Source organism: Argiope bruennichi, chromosome 11 (assembly GCF_947563725.1).
Source record: "Argiope bruennichi chromosome 11, qqArgBrue1.1, whole genome shotgun sequence".
In the NCBI taxonomy this organism is placed as follows: domain Eukaryota; kingdom Metazoa; phylum Arthropoda; class Arachnida; order Araneae; family Araneidae; genus Argiope; species Argiope bruennichi.
The window spans coordinates 81,288,197-81,314,307 of record NC_079161.1 but is presented as its reverse complement, the minus strand read 5'-3'; the positions used below and the strand labels follow the sequence as shown (position 1 = coordinate 81,314,307).

The following is a 26,111-nucleotide window of genomic DNA, read 5'->3' as shown; positions in this document are numbered from 1 at the left end:
AACATTAATAAATCTTGGATTTATTTTTTATGTTTCTGTGTGCTTTTCATTCAATATATATAAAAAAATACTAGAATAATGGAATTTGGATTCGGTATACAATCTTTGTAGACATATTGCAAAATTCATACCCAGTTTTCAACTAAATTAGCTAACGAAAAGAAAAGGAACATTCAAAATATGCACTCAGATTACCTTTGCAGACTATGAAGTTTTAATATGTATATACGGTTATGGAAAAACCCACTACCTGTACAGTGTATGTACAGTGGAAAAGTACAACAGACTCAATAACTAATAAAGACATTAAACAAAGCTCAAAAACACGAAACAAAAGCAAGAAAATATAGCCGAAACATATGCAATAAATTCATTTATAATAAACAGAAATACATAAATAACAAATCGCTTTTAGACAATTCTAGATATACAAAGCGCTCAGAGAAACTTCGCTTAACTACTCCCTTAAGCTTAACTCCACTGGCAATTCTTCCTAATACCGATGACTTATAGGTTTGTCTCTCGTTTTTATATAATTTTTAATGCGATAAAGAAGTTTCTATAACGATAGCGAATCTTTGCTAATATTCGAGGCATCGCCGAAATTCTCAAATATTCTGGATCTTTCATATTTGTTTCCGAAGTCCAATGCGAAATTTATAACAAAGGCCAAGCATCTATTTAACATCAGTTAAGATTACGTAAAACTTTTTTCCTTATTCATGAAAATTACTGCGCAGGAAAATAAGTTACTGCCTACGCAGTAACTTATCTGTAAGTTAATAGTAACATATTGTTAGCAGTTAGTTATTGCTAACAATATGTTACTGTTTAGTCAGTTATTGCTAACGATACGTTATTGTTAAAGTAATAAATCTCGGTAATATAAATAATAATTTTCTATTATTATTAATTGTGATTATTAAAAAAAATAACCGGTTACGGGCATTGGCATTAAATGTACATGTTGTTACAGAAATTGTGTGGTGAATATATGGTGAAAGAAGCCTAACAAGGCGAGTAATTGAAAAAATTATTTTAGTTCCCGAATATTCGAGAAAGCAAGGAGTACATTTAATAAAAACATTCAAGATATGCTCAAAGGATTTGTAGACATTAATAACTCAAGCAGTTAAGATAGCGAATTCCAAAATAGAAGAATATAAGAGAACTCTGTTCAAACAACAAGACAGCTCGCTCTGCATCAACACCCAAAAGAGATAGTTGAACTAATCTAATGTTTCGAATTTATATAAGTTTTCCGATAGGATTCGATGTCACATGGAACTTTCCGGAAGAATTCCGAGATCCCGGTTTCTAACAGCGACAATAGAACCTTCATTTTTGTTTCCAAGATTGGGGGGGGGGGTATTGAATTCATTCAGAATCCATTAAGAAAAATCTGTAAATTTTTCTTTTCAATTAATAAATTCATATTGCAAAAATGCCGTACAGTGGATTCGTAACATTACCACATTTCTCTACCAATTTTTGTCAAATGGTTTTTTCCCAACAATTTTTGAAATTTTAATATCGTAATTAACGACTTACTACTTTTTTGGTACTAGTATTTTCATATCTTATTAACACAAGATATTGTATCATATCACTATGATGTTATTCGATATTATGAATATATGACAATATCGCGAAGATATAGCAACATGCTGTTATATTAAAAATAGTTATGTCTGAAAATAACTAACAATGCAATTATAATCAGAAATAAATAAAACAGTTTATGAAAATCGTTTGCAGGTTAATTTCAAGATAAATAATGTCATTTTAATATAAACATCTATTTTTTTTTATTTTTACCAAAGAATAACAACAAAAAAGTAGATAAGATGTATAATGTATCCATTTTTCTTAAATTAAAATAAATCGTAATAATTCAATTTTGTATTTGGAAACTGTGGTTTGATTTAATGCTGTGAAATCTGTTTAAAATCAAGTCGCATGCTGGAATACAGCTCTTGTCTGGGGGAAAAAGCCAAACGAAAATCAAATGATTTCAATATTAAATTTTTTCTTTCCGAAAGTTTTGAAATTTTCGATTGGCAGCCCGTATTAATTTAAAAAAAATTATGGCCATAAAAAAACAACTTGAAAGAGCTCTAATTCCGATTTCATATGAAAACAGCGGGAATGGTCTCCCGAAAACTTTTTCGCGTTCTCTCTAAACCTAGATTAATCTCAGAGAATGCCTTGCACAGGAGTAGTTTCGAAATATTAAACTTTGAAGTGAATTTAGCATTTTTACAGAATCTATCGTGTAATCCTTGGAGAATAATCTGGTGATTAACCACTGGCTAGCTGCTTACAAAATCCGAAAATCAAATGTGTGTTTTAAACACGTTTTTCTGAACAGATTGAAACAAAAATTTGTCTCAAAACTGCTCTTCTAATCACAAAATACAATACCATATTTGATATATTTAAATAATTGCATTTTTGAATTATCGTGTTTGCATGTTTCTAAAGACCAACCACTTCTAGTTGAATTTGGCTCAAAATTTGACAGGTGTCCACACTATAGATGTTAAATCTGAAAACCGAATCTTATTTATCTAGCTCTCTTCGTTTTGTAGCTATCGTGCAAATGATGAACAACTGGACGGACTGACTTTTTCTGAGTAGATTTTACTCAAAATACTTTTTGATAAAAATCTGCAAAAAGGAAGTAAAGACCACAGAATGAATTTCATCCGTTTAATTCAAAGCCTTTTGAGTTATTTTTGTCACAGATAGACAGACGGACATTTCTCAAAAATGTGTTTTTCGATCTTGGGGTGGTCTGAAACATGGAAATTCGTCAATATCACGAGTTCGAATTTTTTGACAATCACTAAACTTTCTCTACACTACGTATACCAGAAAGTGAAAATGTATTTTAAAAATGAGACGGTTTTCTAAAAGCGTGAAAGAGGTTGTCAAAATGATAAACGTTTTCTGCCATTTGGGAATGAGTTTCTATGGGTGTAAGTTAAAGTTCAGATACCGTTCAGTTTCTGCTCTTTCCTTTTTTCACTTGCTAAAAGTAATTTGAAGTAAAATTGCTAATTTCAAGGATTATCGCCTTGAAAGGAAAAAAGCAATGTTCAAGGTTAACAAGCCACCCATCTTAAGTAACTTTGTGTTCTAAATATGTAGACAGAAATTTGCAAGTCAAATTAATTCTGCTTTAGATATGTTCAATTTAAAATAAGGTGGTTTCGTCATTTTTTGGAAGGCCGGAGCTGTGGAATACAATGACTTCAAAGCGAAGATTAAAATATTAGTATAATTAAAGCCATTAATCCATTTTTTTTATTTCTCGTATTCGATGTATCAAAGAGAAGATATTGTTATGGTCAAAATATTCACATTCGAGATTTTGACTAAATTACGTATCAGACCTTCCCAAGGAAAAAAAAATGTCTGTGGTTTTCTCTAACTCTGAATGCAATAACTAAAAAACGCTTTGAGCTAGACGAATGAAATTAGGTGTATAAGTTTTACACCTAATTTGCTGATTTCTGTCAAATCTTAAAAGAAATATGTCTCTCTGGTTATCCAAACAGACAACTTAATGAACGATAACTAGAAAACGTAAGCGGTCATATAGATAAATTTTTCATACGTATTAAATATCTGAAACGTAATCCCTATAAAATTTTGAACAAAATCCGTCGAGGAGTTTCGAAAGTCCGTCATGAGAAGTTAACTCAGTTTCGGTTGTGAATGAAAAATGAATCACTACAGCTTCTAAATGTTTTACTTTCCTAAATGCTAAAGCTCTGAGAATTTTGTTATCACTTGCTTTTTCTTACTTGCACAAACCTGGAGGTTCGGCATTACTTACATTCATAAAGGGTAGTTGACTTAAAGAGTAAGTCACGTAATATGAGAAAATGTTTACCTATCAACAGACTCATACATTTCACTATTTATGATGTTTATTAAAATTTATTCGATAATTTTATATGATTAGAAATGAATCGTATTAATTTTACCTAAGCAATTATGCAAAACTGATTTGCAAAAGATATTTGTTAGGATTTTACATACAGCCTCTTGACAAATGTCTACGAGTATACGGGACATCCATAATAATTTCAGAACCATTTTACTCTGCTAGTTCGTTCTAATGTACATGACTGAGAATCAACATACATGATAACCAAGGTACGTTCATATCTAGAATATTTTTAAGAAACATCCTGCCTCAAAAATAATTCCTTTTTGCACTTCCTGTTCAGTAATTTCTCCAGATAAAGATATATCAATCAATTTTCATATGTAAAAAAGCAGAACAGAGCATATGACTTTAGCTTTATTACCTATCGAACCCATCTATAGCATTAATATGGAAATTGATACTGATTTTCCACCTGTTTTTAGTTTATAATTATATTTGAATCTGATTGTACTTAAGGGTTTGCGTCATTTCATGCACAACGAACTAGCAATTGCTGACTGGTTTAACTTATTACTGTTATTGTATTTTAGATATTGTTTTATTGCTTTAATCCATGACTAAACATTACTGGGCCTATTATGGCCAAGTTAGAACATTTTTTTACTTTAATTTATGAGCAGACATTACTGGGCCTGTTATTGCCAGGTTAGAATTTTTATTACTCTAATTCATGAGCAGACATAACTGATCGTGTTATGGCCAAGTTAGAATTTTTATTACTCTAATTCATGAGCAGACATTACTGGGCCTGTTATGGCCAGTTTAGAATTTTTATTACTTTAATTCAGGGCTAGACATTTCTGGGCATGTTATGGCCAAGTTTAAACTTATATCCAATTCACCGCAGGTTTTAACCTACTAGTGTAATAATTTAAAATAATGGCATATTGTTATAATCAGTACAGACCAGCTCGAAATAAATTATAAGTAACTTTCTGAAACACAGTCACGGATGCGTTTAACAATGTAGTATTAAAGTTTTTCTAAATTATAATTTTTTAAAATTCTCATTGAATTTTATAGTTAATAAAATCAGCTTGGAAATTTTCTCCGCATTTTTGGCCTTTCCTTTTTTAGTAGGAATTTCTGCGATGATTGCATATTTTTTTATTCTTTTATCCCATTATTGCCCATCAACAAGATACATTTCGGATCTTCCTTCATTAATTTTAAGGAGATTGAAATGTATTCCAGTAATGCCACGAACAAAATTATTCGATAATACTGTAAAAATATTACTGCCATTCTGTTTATTTTTTGGGTACTAGATAGCATTGATCTTTATGTTCTAGAAAACACATACTGATTTGGATAAACAGAATACCTCAATATAAAGCCACATATTTTTTGAATTCTGCTGAACTATTATTATAGCAGCTAACTTAAATATCAAGAGTTAATGTTAAATTCTGGAATTAATTTTTCTCTCAAAAGTATATGTATCCCCTAAACGACATGCGAATCCGTCTGTCAATAAAGTTTAGATTGAAAATGTGCTTAAAATGGGCCTTATAGTTTTAATAGAAAATTCGTGAGCAAGGATTCATATTAAAGTTGTATCTTAAGTGCAATAATCAAACAATATTACTATTTCGCCAGCATATGATTCATTTTATTTAAACCAGTTGTGCCTTCTTTAATAGCAGTTCATATGTTATTAAAGAAGGTATCTTAACAAGACTTACCTTCACAAAAATTATATTTATTTGAAAGTAATATAAATTTATCTTAAAAAATGTACTTTTATTGAAGAACAAATATGTTTTTTGACTTTGTGAAGCGCTTCTGCTTACAAAAAGATACTTTAAACCTCATCTTAGGCAAAAGGAAAAAGATTAAAATAAAAAAAAAAGAACTGACAGCTGTAATAATTAACAATACAAATATGGAAACAGATAAATTTTAAGTTAACAAGAGCTTTCATACAAATATTATCGCAGAAGTTTTTGCTACGAGTCTTCGAATGTGCAGTAAGATTACGTATGACTTGGACGTTAAATGAAAATAAAAGCAGGCAAGATTCGCCCTTTCATTTTTCTTTGTATTTTAATTTGCTCTAAAACCAAAATGAAAAGCATCTCCTAGTAAAAATGGTGCGTGACACTAACCCACTTCTTAAAAAGCAGACGATACCGTGATAACAGGGTTCATCGAACACAAAATGTGGGTCAAGTTGTTACCCCCTCCGAATGGATCCATCCCTCAATGGTGCACGTGTAAAGATAACCACCCCCGAAAAGTATTCGATAATCGAAAATCCTTTGGTATTAAGATCTTCCACTCAATCGCTTCACAAAATTTCAATGTCAAAAACCGGTTGAAAATTAAACCCGGCTAAAATGGCAACGCTTGATTATTCCTTTTTTTTATTTTGTTCCATTTTGTTTTTCTGCCAATGAACGAGTTTAGATGTCGTTCGAATGGGATTCATTTTTTTTATTTGTTTATGTTACGTGCATCTTTTTAAGAAGAGCAGGTAGCCAATGGGAACACGTCTCGCCCTACTAACTCTACTCGTCACCATTCTGACTACAAAAAGATATTCGTTGACCGGTCCTGAATCAGAACCAACTGTCAGACGATAGCCCACGGACCTACCGATCAGTGTTCTTCGAGAGTTATTCTCGAAAATTTCAGTCATCCAGCAGCTAGAATAATTTTACCATGAGAGTGTATTTAGCGTTTGCAGCCTTAGCGCTCTTCGTTTGTGCTGGTAAGATATTCTTCTATTCTTTTTTGCTTGATATTTAAAGAAAAATTATTGGAAGTAAAAATTTTCAATGGATAAAAATAGCTGTATAAATATTTTTATAAAAAACGACATGTTTATTCTAAAGCAAACGATTTCCATTTTCACACAGAATTTATTGAATGAATTTTGAGGATTTAAATCGTAATTCAAGATTTTCAGAATAAATAATATTTTTTATTTTCAACCAAACGATTTCAACTTTCAGTCAACTAAAAAATATTAAAACAATTCTGATTTTCAACGATTGCTTATTTGTTGAATTTCATTGTCAGAAAAATCTCTGAAATACAGATTTTTTCCCCTTAAAATTTGAAGTTCTTATTTCTGAAAGTTTTACTTAATTCTTTGGAGTGCCATATTGCTTATTTTTACTCAACTCTATGGAAATCTTTCTTGAGATTTTCTTTTAATATTTTGATTTATTGAATGCAATTTCAGATAGGAAAAAACACACACTATATTTTCTCCTTTGAAAGAATTTTTTTAAGACAGCTTCCTTCTACTGCACATCGAAAATTTTGACATTCCGCCTGTCTTCAAATCTTCACTTCACTTCATTATATTTTTTTAACTCTCTTTGATTCATGAAAGGGTCAATTAAAAGAAAAATAGTCTTACATTCGAAGGAAATATTTGAAGCAATATCGTTTGTTGTTTTTTAAAAGATAAATTATATGTGAAATTATCCATTTTGTGACTAAAAATTATTAACATTTGACATGAAAACTTGCTATCAATCGGATATCCTGTTCAAGTATTTCTCATCATTGAAATTTTTCTACATTAAAAGTCTTAAAGCGTTTTAATTTTAAATAAAATATCCTTCTTTGTCAAAAAAATATTCTTTAAGCACTTTTTAAGGACATTATTTACGATTTTTTTAAATCAATTTTACATGAGGAACCGAAATACTATGAAACTTATTAAAGAGATCGCATAAAAATTCTGTTGAAAATTCAAGAAAATTTATCATGTAAAAGCTGCATTCTGACAATAATAATAAAAAAGAACAAAGGGATTTGAAATAAGAGTATATATAAAATAAAGTTCGAAGAATTAATACAATCTATTAATTTATTATAGTGCGATTTTTTTATAAAGCGAATTTTTTTTTATAAAACGCTTAATTTAAAGATCAATAATAATCGCATCAATATGTTTTTATTTGACTCAAAAACAAAAATAACATTATATACATTTTACTATTTTTAATGAAAAATAATTATGTAAAGACAATTGAGATAATTGCTTTTAAAAAATATTGAATTCAACGAAAGAAGTTCGTGAATTTTAAAAAAAAATCTAAATTAAACAAATGTAGGCATTTTTTTAAAAATTGTTTTCCTAAAGGAAGACGATTTTTGAAAAATATCGTAAATTATTTCTGCCAAATTTTTCTCCAAAACTCATTATGAAGATCACTAAGATTATTAAAATGTTGACGCAAGCTGAAATGGTAATGCTAGTCGACAAAATGCAGTTTAGTATGTGATCGGAGAAGAAAAGAATGAATATGCATGCTTGAATGAATAAGTTGGAGCGAATTTTTATTTTTGCTGTGTCGAGCCACCGGCTATGCAACCTTGAGATGTTAGATTATTTTCGCAAGGGCGAAAAATTGTTATTTATACGCAAAGCCTTAATAGCGTATATATATACATATAATGCTGTATAATATGTTGAAAATTCTCAAATGACGACTGCTATAAAAAAATAAGAAAAAAACTAAAACGAATAAACTGTTTATGGTAATTTATGGTTGTTCAAAAAACAACGATTATACTATTTTATAGTCTTATTTCATTTCAAAAAGATTGCTTAAAATAACTTATAACGACTTTTTAATAATTATTTTCCCGAAGAAAAAAAAACACGTAAACGATATTTTTAGAAAAATAAATATTTTGTTATATGCCTTACACTTGTAATAAGAAAAAGACCAGACGATTGAATAAGAAGCTGAATTAAATAGATTATTCAAATTCTAAACTGAATGTATCGTTTCATCATAAATGTAATAGTTATAAGTATGTTTATGTTAAAAATTGTTTGGTCAAATGAAAAGAATTTAAAACATTTGAATGTAAAGGGAAAAAAAGTATTTCATCCTCCTCGTTACTTTCGAAGTTAGTTTTCGAAAAAAAATCTACCTATTTAATAAAATTATTCAAACACATTCAATTTAATTGAATTTCTCACCAAAGACAAAAGTCAATTAAATTTCGTTAAGAAGAAACTGATAGTTCGACAAAGATATTGTCAACATAAATAGAAATGAAGTGATCTAAATCTGTAATGATCATTTTGATGAAAAACTTATCAAATTATTTCTATTCTTAATAAATGAAATTGGAAAATCACTATTCTTTTTATTTCTATTCTTAATAAATGACTATTCTTTTTATTTATATTCTTAATAAATGAAATTGGAAAATGACTACTCTTTTTATTTCTATTCTTAATAAATGAAACTGGAAAATGACTATTCTTTTTATTTCTATTGTTAATAAATGACTATTCTTTTTATTTCTATTCTTAATAAATGACTATTCTTTTTATTTCTATCCTTAATAAATGACTATTATTTTTATTTTAATAAGGATCAATTTATATATCATTCAAAATTCCATTTAAAAAAATTCTAATTGAAATCTTAAACAAATTCTTTAATACTATTTGAAATCCTAAATTCAATGCTTTAAACCTAATTGTAAGCCTTTAGTACTATTTGAAACTCAAACTGAATTGAAAAAAAAAATAATAATAATTTATCAATACTAACTACCAAATATCATTCTTCTTTTGAAATCGAAGTCACGTGATGTGAGTGACCGCATGTTCTTTTTGTCCCTTAAAGAATTTTTAAAAAATATAACCGGTGGATGAGGGGGGAAGGAATCAATTACTTTTTAATTGCCGGATGTAGAAATAAGAAAGTGAACTTTGCTGAAATTTCACCTTCTGTTGAAACCGCCCTAGTCACCACCTGCTCTTGTCTTTCGGTTTTGGAAGTCTGGAACTTTCTCTGTCGCGCAATCGAATGTACCCGAGGACATTCTGATTCGTTCGGTGACCCACTTTGGTCGCGTCGCTGGGGGAAAAGGAGGGAAATGAAATGCTGTATAACTTCATTTTCTAACCTGTTCGGTGTGTTATTTTCAATTTCATTACACTCTCATTTTTTTTTTTTTCTTCTGGTTCTCGCTGTCCCCAACGGCATTTCCCTGTCTGTTATCAGAACACCTGGATGGTGTTTCGTCTAGAATTCTAATTGATAAGATCCGAACTTCCAGGCTTGATGCAAGTTTCAATTTGTAGAATATTGCGCAAATGAGCGGTTGTGTCTGCAATAAAAGGGTTTTATTCAAGAAACTTAATGATTTTTTAATGCATTCCATAATAAGGCAATGGGCATAAAATTTATAATTTCATTTAATAGCGAGAATCTTAACCTCTTCAACATTGCTGAGATGAAGTGAAATAGAATTTTAAAAGATTATTTGATTCAAAATTGAGAATTGATTACTTAATTATGACAGGCATTTCCTTGACCTTAAGAAGTTTGATTGTTATCTTTCGGTTTTAAATATTACAAAAAAAAAAGTGCATTCGTAGAAAAAATTCAGATTGAATTTTTTAAAAAGATGCAAAAAAAAAAAAATTAAAAAAAATAAATATCAAAGTTAAAGTTGAAAAGATTAGGGATGCCACGAAAAGTAGGAATAAAGGGGAAAACGAACTAATAACATATTATTATGTATTAATGTGTAGTGTAATTATTCGTACAGTTAATATAGGCAACTATAACTGGCTACTCCCCCTGGCTACGACCCTTCTGAAGGCAAACGGAAAAAATCCGAGTGACCGTACCGCCGTGATAGCAACACTGGCCGGAATTATGGTTGAGTCCTAAGGGCCGTCACCGGCTACGGTACAGTCCTTCCCGTGGGAAGTACGTGCCGTCATCGCTAGGAGATAGCCGATCCCCACCATTTCTGTATTCACTAGGGTGGTGAGAATCAACCACCATACCGAAAGCTTCTCATCCTTATTTCTGAGATTCTTCCGGTGGGATAGTTAATATGGGTAAGACATACATCTGACTCTCCGACCCGCCCGAAGGACACGGATTTAAACCATAAAACCGAATGACCGGACAGCCGCAACAGCAGCACCGGCGGGAACTGTGGTTGAGTCCTAAGGGCCATCACCGGATACGGTACAACCCTCCCGAAGGAAGTCATCGATGGGAGAAGTCAGATCCCCCACATATTTGTGTACCCACCAGGTTGGCGAGATCCAATCACCATGCAGGAACCATCTCATCCTCATTTCGAGGGGCCCCCCGGAGATTATTTAATAAATTAAGTGTAGAAGAATTATGTATGCGAATTTTAGAACTAGGTTTTGTATTAATTTGTCTAGAAGTGCCATACGCAAAGCAATTTTATTGCTGAATTCAAATTCACTGAGAATGTATCGGGATTATTTCATAATTTAAAGAACAATTCAGTATTGAATGAGGGAAGACATATTTCTCTTTCGTCTTCAAGCAAAAAAAAAAAAAAAAAAAAAAAAAAAACATAGAAAGAACAGAAAGTTATTAAGAAACTTTTGTCACAAATATAGATTTTTTATAATACATAATATTTACGATAGGTTCAAATTCTACTGAAATATATTAAATGCCTCTAAATGTGTAAAAATCATATTATGGACTATTTAATTTGTGGTTGTGATACATCACATAATTTGCTTTATACTGTGAATTTGGGAATCTATTGATTATAATATTCCTGTGCCAATAGATTGAAGGAATATTAAAATTCATTATAAAATATCTTAATTTCAATATATTAAATAATTTCATTTATAAAATTTATATTACGATTTAGAATTATCAGAATAATTCCAAGCATATTCCCTGAACATTCTGTACAAGAAACAAGATACAACGGAAAATAAAAATTTCCTTTTTAATATAAGAAACGTGTTTCATATATAAAATAGTTTTGATTTTATGAATGGCTGGTTCTTTCCATGCAGTGTGAATTTACTTGGACAAAATCGTCTGCAATTCGTTTTGTAGATAGCATTTAAGCTATTATTTAATGCAATCGTAATCATCAGCACGAAATGCACGAAAAAGCTATTAAGTTGTACTATCAGAGCATTAACCAGTCATTATTTCTTTAAAATAAACAAATCTTACCTTTCCCATGCAGTTTAACGTATCAAGTCCATTAAAAAGTTCGAAAGATTAAGTATATTTTAAAGTAATAAAGGTTTCTGAACTGAGATGTAAAATTTTATTTCAAACATAAAACAGGTTCTTCCGTGGTGAAACGCGATTGTGAGTCAATGGCCTAAACCTGTCAGAATTTCAAATCAAATGATAACAGTTTCATTAGCATAAGTTAAAGAAAGTTTCTTTAGAATATGTTTTACTTGAAATATGTTTCTTTACATAATTTTAAGAGCTAACTTAAAAAAAAATATTTTTGAAAGGAAATTTTATTCTTTTCTAGAACAAAAAGTGTGAGACAATTGCTATCTATATAAAATGAAACATAGAAAAATGCAATGTTCTAAATATTTGATTTCTTTTTGCTTTAAATTACAAAATATTTAGTGATTTTAATTCTAAAAAAAGAAAATTTTTTGTGAAAGAACATAGTTTTTTCTGAATAAAATTCATATCAAACAGAACTATTTTTTAATGAACGGTATATAAAAAATTGGGCGAAAAAATTCCTATTTTTTGCAAAAAGGAATTTTAAAATCCAGATTAATATAATTTACAGTTTGAAATTCTTAATTTTGAAGCATATTATCGTGAAACGTTATTTAGTTTGCAAATAAGAATAATGCGAGTTAATTTGCGAAAAGAATTCAAGCAAATATTTAATAATTATAAATACGAATTTCGTAAAGCAAGAATTCTAATATAACAATTTTATAAACATTATATTATCAATTATTGCTAAATTAATTGCCATTCACTCCATATCATATTCAAAAGGCAGACGATTTTGTGGATAGTCGTCATAATAAAAATAATCTGTTTTTTATTTAATATACAATTTTAGCTTCTATATTTTAATCCAATTAATTTTTGATTTAAAAATGCTTGTTTGTAATTTGCATTATACAGCTAGAAATAATAAAGCGTTTCTGTGCCTCGAATCGGAATATTTACGTTTTTCTGTTACCGTTGTATTTGAATAAGTTAAATTATTAAGATAATTTCTAGTAACTTGCAGCTTTAATTTTTTTTTTTTTTTTGCTTACACAAATATAAAATAAACTTTTTGTTTAAGTATGTTTGATTACTTCCATGATCTAATAAGGGTTATCCATATTTAATTCGAAAGTGAAACATTTTTAACAACTGATAAAACCAAATGTGAAAGTAATACATAACAAGCAGAGTTCGTGTCTAATGCAATGTCAAGAATGTATTTGCGTTTTATCAAAACTTTAGTATTATCTTAAAATGACAATGAAAGGAGATATAGAATTTCATAAGATTGTTGCTTGGATTACTGATAGTATTTCATTTTCCTAAGTTGTCAGAAATTACTTTCATTTTCAATTCTAAACAGTAAAACAATATTCAATATCTTCTTTTTTTCATAAAAGAGTTTGAGTATTGTCTTGTTTTTTTTAAAGGAATCTATTCATGCGACATCAAAACGCGTAACAAATGAAATTGCACGAGTCGTTTAATGCTTAAAAACAAGTAGCCTTACTTTTAATGATGTCATGCTCTTTTATTCGGGAAAATGGTTGACGGATTCGAAAATTAGGAAAAAAAAAAAAAAAGGTGCATTTATTATATTTCACTTGAAACATAATTTGTCTCCAATCAAACTTCTAAAGAAATCTATTAAGTAAAATCTATTTTTTTAATATTTTAAATATGATACATCTTGGATGCATTGAAAATCTTTTAGAAGGAAATTATAGGCGAAGCACTATGTAAAAAGTCGTTTATTTAGGTTTTAAATTATATTCGTTTTTCCGTTCATAGTCTTGTGATATCATATCAAGAAAATTTTAAGAATGTCATTTTATAGCTTAAAAATAACCGTGAATATATTAAGCTAAAAAAATTCTTAGCACCTTTAATATATATGAAAAATACATAATTAAAAATGGAATTAAATACACATTAATTGCTTAATATTAAATATCACGACCATGTTGTCAATTACAATCAATTTTAATATATTAAAATAGATAAAAATGTACTATGAACAACTAAAATGATTTGTTCATTTTTTAATCGATGCAGTAATTTTATGATTTCATGATACATTTTTACAGAAATTATTCGTTAAAATAGTTAAGGTACATAGAATAGAAATTCATTCAAGCAAAATATACAAATAAAGCAGTTATTCTAAAAGAATTTGGGTGTTTTCATTTTTTCCGAAAAGGAAGGCATTATTTTACACTCTTATTGAAATTTTTCTTTTTCATTCATTCAAGTTTAAAGCAAACTTTAAAAGTAGGTCCCTTTGTGTTAATTTCACGTTTTCACACATTTTGAAATTACTTTAATTAATCACTGTCAATTGTTTTCAAATGACTTTGACTTCCACAATGCCTTGCAAATCGTTATTCTGTTTTAAAAACTGAAATGTGTTGAGATTATTTATATAAGCTTTTATTAAAAAAAGAACACCTTTTGAAGTCCAAATTAATTAAAATGACTAAACAGCTTAAATAAATAAATAAATATCTATTCTAAGAATGTAAAATTTTTTTAGCTGCATAAATTATCTGAAAATTTTTAGCTAAGAGATTATTTTTATTGTACGGTTTTTATATATTAAGTTTCAGTAGATTATTTTCTCGTATTTGAAATAATTTTATAAATAAAAAAGAATCATTATATATTTTGTTTAAATAAACTTTTTCGTAACCTTTGTGTAAAAAGATCTTTTTTATTTATTACCCAATTTAAATAAAAAGAACAAACTAACTTGAACTATTCAAAATTTCAATATTCCAAAAATATTATTTACCATTATCAATGAATTTTTGGTCTTAAAATTTTATTATATGCTTGTTGGAATTCGATTTTGAATATTTATTTAAAATTTATCCAATTTTTAATTTTTATCTTTTATAAAAACCAAATAAAATATCGTTTGCTTGAATAAAATATCGTTCTATCTTATCGGAAAACTGTATATAATGATGTTATTTTATTTGAAATGTTCTTTCATATTTTTATAAATCTAATTACATTTTTTTCTTTACAGTAAATGCACAGAGAAATAATGTATGTAAGAAAGAAAATGGACTCTATCCACACGACCAATACTGCGATTACTATTATGAATGTGAGAATGGCGTTGCTAAAGAAGTAGCATGTCCTAATGGTCTATCTTTCGCTGGCAAATCTAGGGGTCTTATCCAGAACTGTGATTACCCACACAGAGTAGGATGTCCAGGAAATGATGGAGCTATAATGGGACGTAAGTAAACCATCCATTTTTTTCGAAGTTGTTTTTTACTTTCTTGTTATTTGAAATTGTAATGTCATGTGATTTTTCACATCGCCATTTTGATTCAGAGTTAAGCACAGTATTTTTTCTTTCTTGTATGTGGAATATACAATGAAATTTTCTAGAACAATCAAAAATTCAAGTTATGTGTTTCGAGGAAATTTTTTATTCCAGACTTTTCTGAATTTAGAAATTGGAATTTTTATCGTTTGTATGTGGATATGATAACATAAATATAAAAAAAACCAAACTAACGAAATTTGGCATGTTGCCTTCATACCAAAATTGTAGATTTCTTTCAAATTCTGGGAAATGTATCTACAGGAAGTCTATCCTTTTATGAACAAGATATCTAATTAATGCAAAGAAGTACATAGTTGGAATGTAGCGTTAAGTTTTATTATCAAAATAGTAGTTGCATATTAAATTTTAGGTCCAAACCATTTCCTGGTTGATTGTCAACCGGTCTTTAAATTTGAACACGATAATTTATGAATGTAAAGTTATAGATAAACGAAATTTGAAATGTGGTCATTGGACTAAATGCACAAACATGCATCAAATTTTAATCCAACCAGATGGAAAAAAAAGCATCCAAATTGCAACTCAATATTCTTTAATACACAACGAAGCCATAACACTGGACAGTATATGCTTAGTACTAGTAGCGTCGTCCGAGCAGGAGACTAGCTTGCGGACTTTGGCCACTTCGTAAGAATTCAGACATATTTAAGTGGGAATGAACAAAACATGTCATACTGTATTTATATACAAGGAGGCCGAAGTCCGCATACTTCCTCTGTTCATTTTTAAAATCATAAGATGATCTTTTGCCCCATTTTATGGCACAATAGACTTGGATTTTTGTCTTGCTTTATCAGAGTTAATAATAACAATTTTTAATATCGCCAAGATAATTTTCTTCGAAATATCATTCATTAAACTGGCAATTTCTTATTTATTATTAAATCATACATTCTTTTATAATGGTCTTATTTTGAAAAGAGTTGAATGATGTTCACAGAGATAACAAATAATTGTTACCAATTTAATTGTAAAACAAGTTTTGAAGTTAAGTCTAGAAACTTTTTTTACAGTTTTTTTACTTTACCTAAACTATTTCAGATTCCACTTTGCTGTTAGATAAGGATTTTAAATACAAGGCGACATTATCATCTGACTGCCAGATGATGTTGCTAGGAAACAAATAACACTGACATTTGGACAGCCTGTATGCAATCCTAACTTTAATGTGGTTTCTTAATTTAAGCCATGTTTTTTATCGCTGGAATAGCGATTCGGCATTTAACGGCGAAGAATTTCATTTCCTTATTTTAAACAGACGAGAAACACCAAAATTTTGAAATAAATTAGAAAAATAAAAAAATCTAAGAATTAATTGTTTTTATCACACATCCATCGTTGATCACAGAAATATTGTGTTTACACTGTTAAAATTCGATGCATATTATAGCATAACATTCATTCTTACATCACTTTAAAATTAAAACAATGAGCTTTTTCGTGATAAAAATTTTATTTTCTCTTATTTTAGTAATTTTTTTAAAAAAATTAAAAATAATATATAGTTATGCTATTTATTGTTTTTAGCAACTGCTTTTATACACATAGGGGTTTGCGATGGTATTAAATGGACTTTTTTGTGCACATTTTATTGCCGTCATGTGATTAAAAGTAAATTTTAAATATAAAATACGAATAAATAAATAAATCCTTAACTATCAAACTACCATGTGTTCCGATTAGATTTTCGAAATATTTTTCAAAAAATTCTTATATTCACAGTATGTTTTGCATTCATTTTAAAACGGGAATCCAAAATTATTTGAAATGATTATATACATTTTGCTTGCAATAATAATACAGTAATAAAATCATATTTAATTTATATTTTCTCATTTACAGAGGCTCCCATTGGAACTGAAAACTGCCCCTGGTTGTATGGAGTGTTCGCTCACCAGACCAGTTGCACACGATACTGGCAATGCTGGAACGGAACTGCCACCATCCAGCAGTGCCCCTTCTCTCTTCTGTACAACGATGTCCTCCACTCTTGCGACTGGCCCGACAATGTTCCTGATTGCCAGAAACATCGTAAGTATTTAAGAAACTCAATTCGTTTTAGAAAAAAGAAAGCACGCAGAAGAATTTTGGTTATGTCAGCTTTTGGGGACCGTAGACACTTTGAATAACAGAAAAATTCTTTTAGCTTCTCATTCCTATGATCATTTTTGGGGCCATAATCAATTTGGATAATCGAAAATTCTTTTAACATCTCATTTCTAAGATCCCTTTTGGGGACCGTAATCACCTGGGATAATCGAAAATTCTTTTAACATTTCATTTCTAAAATCCCTTTTGGAGACCATAATCACCTTGGATAAAATCGAAAAACTGTTTTAACCTCTTATTCCTAAGTCATTGTTAAACTCTCAGCCCTCTTTAAAGAATGCAGTGACAAATCATGTTCTTAAAGGGTTGATATAAAAAAGAGGGCCCCGCTTAGCTTATAGCTAATAAGTAAATATATGCTTAAACATTGAGAGTTCTCGAAAATTTCGTTATCCTCCAAACCCATTCAGGAGCGACTCTAGCCAGCGAAGCACGAACCTTGGGTAATTAATTAATCACAAATGTCGAAAGGGGGAGAAATTTCGCAGTGATAACCAGGCGCCTTAAACTGCCGTCGTTATTTCGTTGAAAAGGCATTTGAAACCTTTCATTATTGACAGAATTAATAATTTATTTTTTTACAAAACTTAACATGGTACGTATCAACTTCAATGCCCACTCTAAATGTTTCTCATAAATTGACTTATTAAAAAAATAAAGGGAAAAAAATCAATTTTTTGGTATCTTTTCAGTTAAAACAGATCTCGATTGATTAATATTCGAGGTTCTATTGTATTTCTTTCTAAATTCATGCAATAACGAGAGAAAATGTCCTGACAATACCACTGTAAATACAAGTATTCATGAGTATGATGAGAAGTTTGCGAAATAAAATATTTTTTAAATGGCGATCGTGATATCATTACCCATCTATGCGTCACGATGTAAATACTACACCGTCACAATAGAATTTTTCAAGTCGTGAACGTTTTAAAGAAGTGTATTTTCTCTCAGATTGTATTCATATGCAATCTGTAGGAAAGACTCGGACAAAACGACAGTGCTCATTAAATATTAAAGAAACTGGCCTTACCGTATGCCCTTCAGACAATAGCAGAAATGTCATCAAACAATGATATGTTTAGTGATAGCTGTCCTAAAATTTCCTTGTTTGAAATTGTTTAAACAAGGATTTCTTTCAAAGACTTTCTTTCTTCTATAATTTATTAAATACGCTTTCTAATTTTCGTAATGTTTAACATTTGCAAATTATAAGCTTTATGAGCAAATGGCAAAATCAATATAATTCATGCAAACTATAAAAAATCATTAATCATACTCATCAAGTTTCTCAAAATTCAAACCAACATTGAGCATATAATGGTTGTTGGTGCAAAATGTACAAAAGTTAGAAAAAAAACTTATTCAGAAAATTATTATTATTATTTTGCGTAAACAAAAAACTAAATATCAGTATTTTTAAATAGAACAGTTTATTTTCTGAAACCGAATTGTTCTTTCTGAAATTTTTTAATTTTGCTTTTTGCATTTGTCTCATTCAACCGAGAAGCGTTTTTTAAAGTTCTTAGAACGAATTGCAAAGGTTGCACGCTTTAACGAATTGTTCTTGTTTTAATTCTACAAATGCGACTCATTTTTACTAAACTTTGGAGACTACGTACATATTGCTAAACGAACATTTAGGGTTAGCTTTGCAAAGATTTAAACCAAAATTTGCACTGATTTTGTACTCGCGTTATTGCAAAGTGTTACATAAAAATTCTTCAGAATCACGTAGTCTCTTAAACAAACAATGTGCTTAAATTTACATTTTAATATTCATTCCTTATTTTCTTTTTAGCCATCTGCAAGGATCAACCTAACGGTCACATCCCCATTGAAAAGTCTTGCGGTAGGTTCTGGCTCTGCGTTGGTGGATACCCTCGACTCCAAAGATGCCCAGCTGGTCTGGCATTCAGTCCCACTGGTTTGAGATGTGAACTCTCCCAAAATGTTCCTGGATGGTAAGTTAACTCATGTGTTCATTATTTTAGAGGGGAAATTTATTGAGATTCCTTTTTATATAAAGGTATCTAAACAGGTAATAGCTTCAGTCAATGAAGCTACAATGAAGCTGAAAGCTTATAAGCCAGTTAACAGCTACGCTACACGAGCAATTGCTTTTGTATTGTGGTTATGTTACTCGGCTGCGAACCACAATGTCCCATGTTCTATCCTCGCTCATTCCAATCAGCTACATTGGTGACCCGGACGTGATTTGAACACGCAAGTTTTGGTTTTTTTTGTCATTATTGTTAGGCAATACTTAAATAGGGAATTTAAAATTTCTATATTCGGTTGTTATTTCTATATGCGCTTGGATTAACTTAGCAAGACTAAATGTAAATTCATGGGTCCAAATATTTTTATAAAATTTCAGAAGGGAAAAAAATATGTTACAACATAAACCAAATTATAATCAAGTTAACATTTAAAATATGGTTTTACCAATATTTTTTTACTCTCAAAATATCATAAAACTGTTTTTGTCATTTTTTTGTGGATAAAAAGACAAGATAATAATTGTACATACATGCACATATATGTAGATTTCACAAGAAAATAATCGAATTTTGATTAAAGTTGTAGCTGGTCTTACTATTATTTTATAAATTGAAAAATATACTCTTTACAGTTCTTCAAAGGTCATTTCACGCTCCAAGGAATTCTTTTTCTCACCCAAAATTACAGTATCTAGTCAAAAAAAATTTTTTAAAAAAAAGAAATTTGTTTTGAAATTTTCATTTAGGTATTTTGTTTTAATTTTTTTTAAAGATTTTTTACTGAATTATTGGATGCCTTCAGAAATTAAAAAAAATAATTAATGATTTATTTCAACATAATCAGTTTAAAATCAAAATTATTTTTTATTTATCCATATTGAAATCTAATATCTTTTTACATTCAGTCATCACAAATCAAATTTTCTACAAGGATTATTTGGAAGAAATCAATCAACCTTGATAAAAAAAAAAAAATATTCTAGAAGAAAATCTGTCATTGAATTCAGAAAAAAACCTAGAAATTGTCCTTGATTGTGAAGGATTAGTTCTCAAATTATTACTATTTCTCTAACCCATCCGAAACATTCCGCTAGGAGAAGGAAAATCAAATTCCAAATTTCAGTTCAGAGCCGGTCGAGTTCCCTTAGGTGTTGATGGTCGCTCTAATTAGCGCATACTTTTTTGGAGCACAAGGAAAGGGAAGCGTTGTAAACATCTTTTTGGAAAGTAGGTCACTGAAAATGTCGTTCCACGAGTTGGTCATTAATAGTCAAGAATTTAGCATAGCACGGTTCGAATGTTTCTCCAAGGATATATAATTAATGACAGGAACATTGGGAGACGCCAATGTCTACTTTAGAAACATGGTAATTAAATATGTTTGAAGAAATAATGGTTTTTGTTTATTAATATGTAATAAATACTTGTGCCTTTTGGCTCTTGTGTGATTGTGAAGGAAAACTAGAGAAGGCTTAAAAATGGCACATTTCCATAAATGTGAAAATTTTATATTACTTTTCTTATTTATTCTATATTCAACTTTTATAACAGCTTCTTGAGAAATTCCTGCATTGACACCAACATCATCTTTCTTCTGGATAATAGTAACTCTCTGCTACAAAATAGATAATTCTTACTAATCCGAATTTTTCTTTTTCTTTTGTTATTGTTTTTCATAATATTGTTATTCAGTCTCAAATAAGATGCGTTTTAACACAAAAAGACTAAAACATCAAACTGTTTCTTAAAGAAGTAAATCAATAAATTTATACTTGCAGAAATCTAATATTTATTAAAACATATGTGGAGATATTTACAATAAATATAAACCATTTAAAAGTAATTAAAAAGTAAACTAAAACTGTTTCATGTTAATTTTTTTTTTGTTCTTTGTCGGTCATTATCCACAGAATTCACTCTCTTTCCACAAATAATCTGTAATTCGTTAATATCCATTTGAAATCGTACAGTATTAAATATTACGCTATTAAAAGTTCAGTTACATAAATTATACTAAAACATATCTAAGAACAAAAAGAATTTATTCGAGTAGGTTAGATCTCGAGAGCGATGCCTTCAACCGCAATCATTAATCTTTTCTTTTCCCACAATTCATTGAGAAAGAATGTAATTCAAACGATTTTTTGACCTTTTCAAACAGTGGTATTTTTTCGTTTTTCAAAATAATGAGCTCTGAAAAGATAGATTTCAAATGATTCACTGTTTCAAACGACTTTTCAGAATAATATTTCTACTTTTCATTCTAACACCTGCCCTTTATGAAAGGGGAATATCAGATGTAACTTCTCTCCTGTTGTTTTCTTTATCCGAGTAGGTCATCAAAACTATTCTATTCATTCTATTTTTTCTCTCATAATGGTTGCCCTCAAGGTGAACACTCTCTTAGCAACCGGCAATACAGAATGATCTATTGCATGACCTGAAAGTATACAAAAAGTTGCTTTAAAAATGATGTTCTAACGGAACAATAAACGGTTGTTTGTTCATTCTTCTATTTAAAACAAGCACGAATTTGAGCTAGAATTCAATGAAAACAAAACATAATTCAGTAAAAGGTTTTCTTATAAGGTTGTGATTTATAAGAGAGGTATAATTTAACAAAGAAAATGAATAAAAGAAAAATTATATTTCTATACAATTTTAAGAAAAATAGATTGACCTTTAAAATATTGCTTTTTGAGGGCAAAACCAACAAATAGAATTAGATCATCAGTCTTTCGTAAACTATTTTCTTAACAGAAAGAAATCAGCTACTATCCATTGCCATTGGCTTCAAAATATTTCTGTTAAATATTTAGTTGCATTAGAAGTAACAATTCAATCGTAATATGATATTCAACAATTGATTAAAATGGCCAAATGTCTCTTTAAAATTGAGAAAAGTGGAAAACTATGTCAGAAATTATTTTAATCAATGTGAATTAAATAATGTATTTTAATCACACTTGAGTCCATATAAAATGGTTAAAGAAGCACTGAAACGTATTAATATTTATATTTAGCATAATCTTGATGGGAATGGAATTGCCTGCAACACGAAAATCATCTACTGAATTTTTATGAATTTAAAAATATAATAAACAAAAGAAATAACAGAATATCAATCGTTTCTGAGCAGCGCAATGCATAAATTTGCTCGTAGTGTTAACTACAACTAATTTATTAGTACATCATTTATTCAGTTTTCCTAATTCATTCTTTTATTAATGCACAGAATAAGAATTCAAATTCTTCAGAAATACTTCAAAGAATGAATTACAGTTTTTCTTCATCTTGCAGATAGGAAGATTCATACTCAGAAACATTATCCATCTGCTATTTAATTTAGTTTGATTGAAGTTCCATTTTAAAGCTGATGAAAGTTAGTTAATGGTGGAACTCTTTTCGAGGTCATTTTGACCTTATGTCAGATGACGCAATTTGATTCGGCATTTCGTTTTTCCTTCCCGAAATTTGGCCAAAACTGTGCCAGGTCCAAATACATGATGAATTCTTTATGATGTTTTTAGCTTGTTTTCAATATTATTAATACCTGTTAATTCCGGAGATTCTCGATAACAGGCTAACAGCTCTTCTGACGTTGCAAAGCCATTGAATTTATGATGCTGAAGAAAAATTGCAAAAAAACAATTATAGATTCTACAAGAATGATCATCAATTTAGAACAAAAAAATGTAGAAATAGTATGCTTCATATATTTATGTAATGATTATTTTTTATAAAAACATGGCTCCTCATTTAAAATAAAATCAATACTGAGTACAAAGTTCTTCAAGGATTTGAATTGAAATTATTTTTTCTTTCAAAATGCTATCTAGTTTTAAATGAAGCCAGTGTAGAATATAATGTTCTTGATGATTTGTATTATAATTACTTTTTTAAAATAATCTAATTTAAAATTAAGTCAATATAGAATACGCTAATCATCAGAAATTTGCTCATAACAATAATTTCTTTTATTTTTCCAGTGAACCTCCTCCAACTACCCCTGCTGCAGAAGATGAGGATGATTCCAAGGCCGTTGGAAACCAAATTCAAGCTGATGCCCCACCACGTTCTCGACCCAATGCTCGACCCCAGGGTCAATTCAGACCACAGAATAGAAACTAGGGACCATATTCTCCTTCTAGAAAGATACGTCTGACAAGAAGTTCATAGACTGATAAACATTTCTACCTTAAACAATTTAAACTTTTTTTAGTCCTATGACAAACATATTCAGTGCCAAAAATTAATTGCTAGGAGAAAATAAATATAAACTACTAGAAACATTTTGGTAATCTATTGAAGAAAACAGTATTTCTTAAAAGAAATTGTCTTTATGCATTTATCTTGCATAGATTTGTTTAAAAAAACTATAGCAATAAAAAGTAAGACGTTTAGTATTATTATAATAGAATAATATTTTTTTAAACTTGATTCCCGAGAGTTGCTTTTAAAACCTGTGTAAATATCTTTTTTTACCAACATCATAAAAATAATAGAGGTTTTTTTTTCATACCAGTTTTTATCGCAGACGATTTTTGTTTCTCATCTTTACGATCAACAAAATTAATTGATTAAATAGAATTGCTATTTTTAATTTAATATTTTATCGCAGACGATATATTCGTACGAATAGCTAAACTATAATAGATAAAACAAAACTCAATTTTTAATTTAATATTTTTAAATAATTGATTTCAATGAATTCATGTCAGCTTTAAATGCATCATTTGTATGTTTTCTTCGAACTTGTACATACATTTCACTGTGAGTCATCTCAAAGTTATAATCCAGCTCTAAACATTCCATAAAACTTTTAACTTTGGACACAAACTTTCCATGTATGCTCAAGTACATCGTAAATTTTACCAGATGTAATACAGTTTGTTTTATTATTGTTTTAATTGAATCGACTGGTGCGATGATAATATTATATACCTTACATCTTTTGATTGTTGAATCATAAGTTGTAAAAGTTAGGTGACGGTGATTTTTTTTTTTTTTCAAAATCACTTGAATTTTCGTGATGCAGCACTGAGGGTTTAAAAACACAGCCTGCACGTATTGTTTGGAACGCAATGAATTAAATTTGGATTGGGAAATAGTACTGTAAGCAGAATCTAGTGATTTTATGTTGTATGTATCCTTTCAGACAATATCATACTGTACCTCAATAACTTCTTGTGCTGAATGTATATCATCCTTTAGTTTTTTTTTTCTCACAATAATGTATTTATGTGTAGTTTTTGCACCGACTCCGTCCTTGAATCTGATTCGCACTTCTCGAATTTCTTTGTAAATAGTTCTTGAATAAATGTTTTTCTCCAATACAAGTGGTGTTTTGTATTTATTTTCATTAGCTAATGAAAAAAGTAAAATGCATTGGATAATCGTGTTACAATAGTATTATTTTTGAGCAAATTAAAAATTGATTCGTACTCGAAAGTTTTCGAATATTTAGATGAGAAACAGAACACACATTTTCTGCCATCAGTTGGCAGTAAGTACCTCCAGGGATTTTAGAAAACAGAATACTAAGAACTTGCGGGCAGAATTCGCTAGGTCACTAAATGAAGAGGTAAATAAGAAATAAGGAACTGTGAACTTTGATATACCTATGAATAAATGGTTTCATGAACGAGGTTCTACAATATACTTTCATTTGCTATTTATTTGTGATATAACTGATTTTTGTTCTCTGAATTTTTGTCCTTATTTAAACTTTTTATTCAAATAAAATTAAAAAAAACTTGTAAAAGTATCATAGCTATAAAGAGTGGAGTGTCAAAAGTTTTGATCAAATCTAAAATAAATTAGACTAGACATACATATTATTGTTGCATATAAATAAATGTTGGAAATAATTATGCAGTTATTTAATGTTTTGTATTAAGTAAATATATAAATTTCCTGTAAAAATGTAATATAAGTTAATTATCGCTTAATGAATAGTTCAGTTATTTTTTAAAAATATTTCGCTTTTAAACCATATTGTGATTTTAAATTATAGGAATGACACAAATTATTTTACAAAATGGCCCCCTGAAGAATATCTGATAGTCGATTCCCGTGTTGATCGACGATTGAGCCGTTAATTGCTACAACATCATTATGCTTGGTTGCTCATACTGTAACTTCCCATCTTCGTACTCGAGATGCCATCTCGAAATTCAAAGGATTAAAAGGAAAAGATTTATAATAAAATTCATAGCTTATTATAATAATTTTCAAATCGAATTTAGATATCAAACATATTTATAAAAAAGAGCAGTTTGATATTTCTCGAAAATTTTGCTCTTAAAACTCCACAGCGATAAAGCGAAATTCACATTTAAGTTCCTTACTAATTCACTAATGGAAAGCTTCTTAGAAACAAAATAACATCAAAATGGATGTATTCAATTTTAAAGTAGATTGAGCCAAATTTTATTGAAAAAATAAAATTTGCAATAAAATGATTATTAAAAAAATAAATTGAATTTAAAATAAAATGACAGTAAAGCTTAATTTAGAAGTTACACAGGACTGTTATGAAATATATATCATAATTTTAGTCACAATTAGATGAATTCGGTATCAGCTGAGCAGACAATCAACAAAGCAGACATCTAAATTGCAATGAAACCCTATTGACATTCGCATAACCAGAATGGTCAAAGTAAAGAAAAAGATAAATT

At 29.1% G+C, this 26,111-nt stretch overlaps 1 protein-coding gene across 1 annotated transcript; it reads left to right on the top strand.

Annotated features, from left to right (window-relative positions):
- Window positions 1-6,503: 6,503 nt before the first annotated feature.
- On the top strand, window positions 6,504-24,767 carry LOC129957502 (protein obstructor-E-like). The gene is made up of 5 exons (XM_056069832.1): window positions 6,504-6,674; window positions 14,987-15,202; window positions 17,159-17,347; window positions 19,227-19,389; window positions 23,418-24,767. Exons 1-5 carry the CDS (start codon window positions 6,626-6,628, stop codon window positions 23,557-23,559), a joined length of 759 nt encoding a protein of 252 aa, XP_055925807.1. The 5' UTR covers window positions 6,504-6,625; the 3' UTR covers window positions 23,560-24,767.
- Window positions 24,768-26,111: the final 1,344 nt, after the last annotated feature.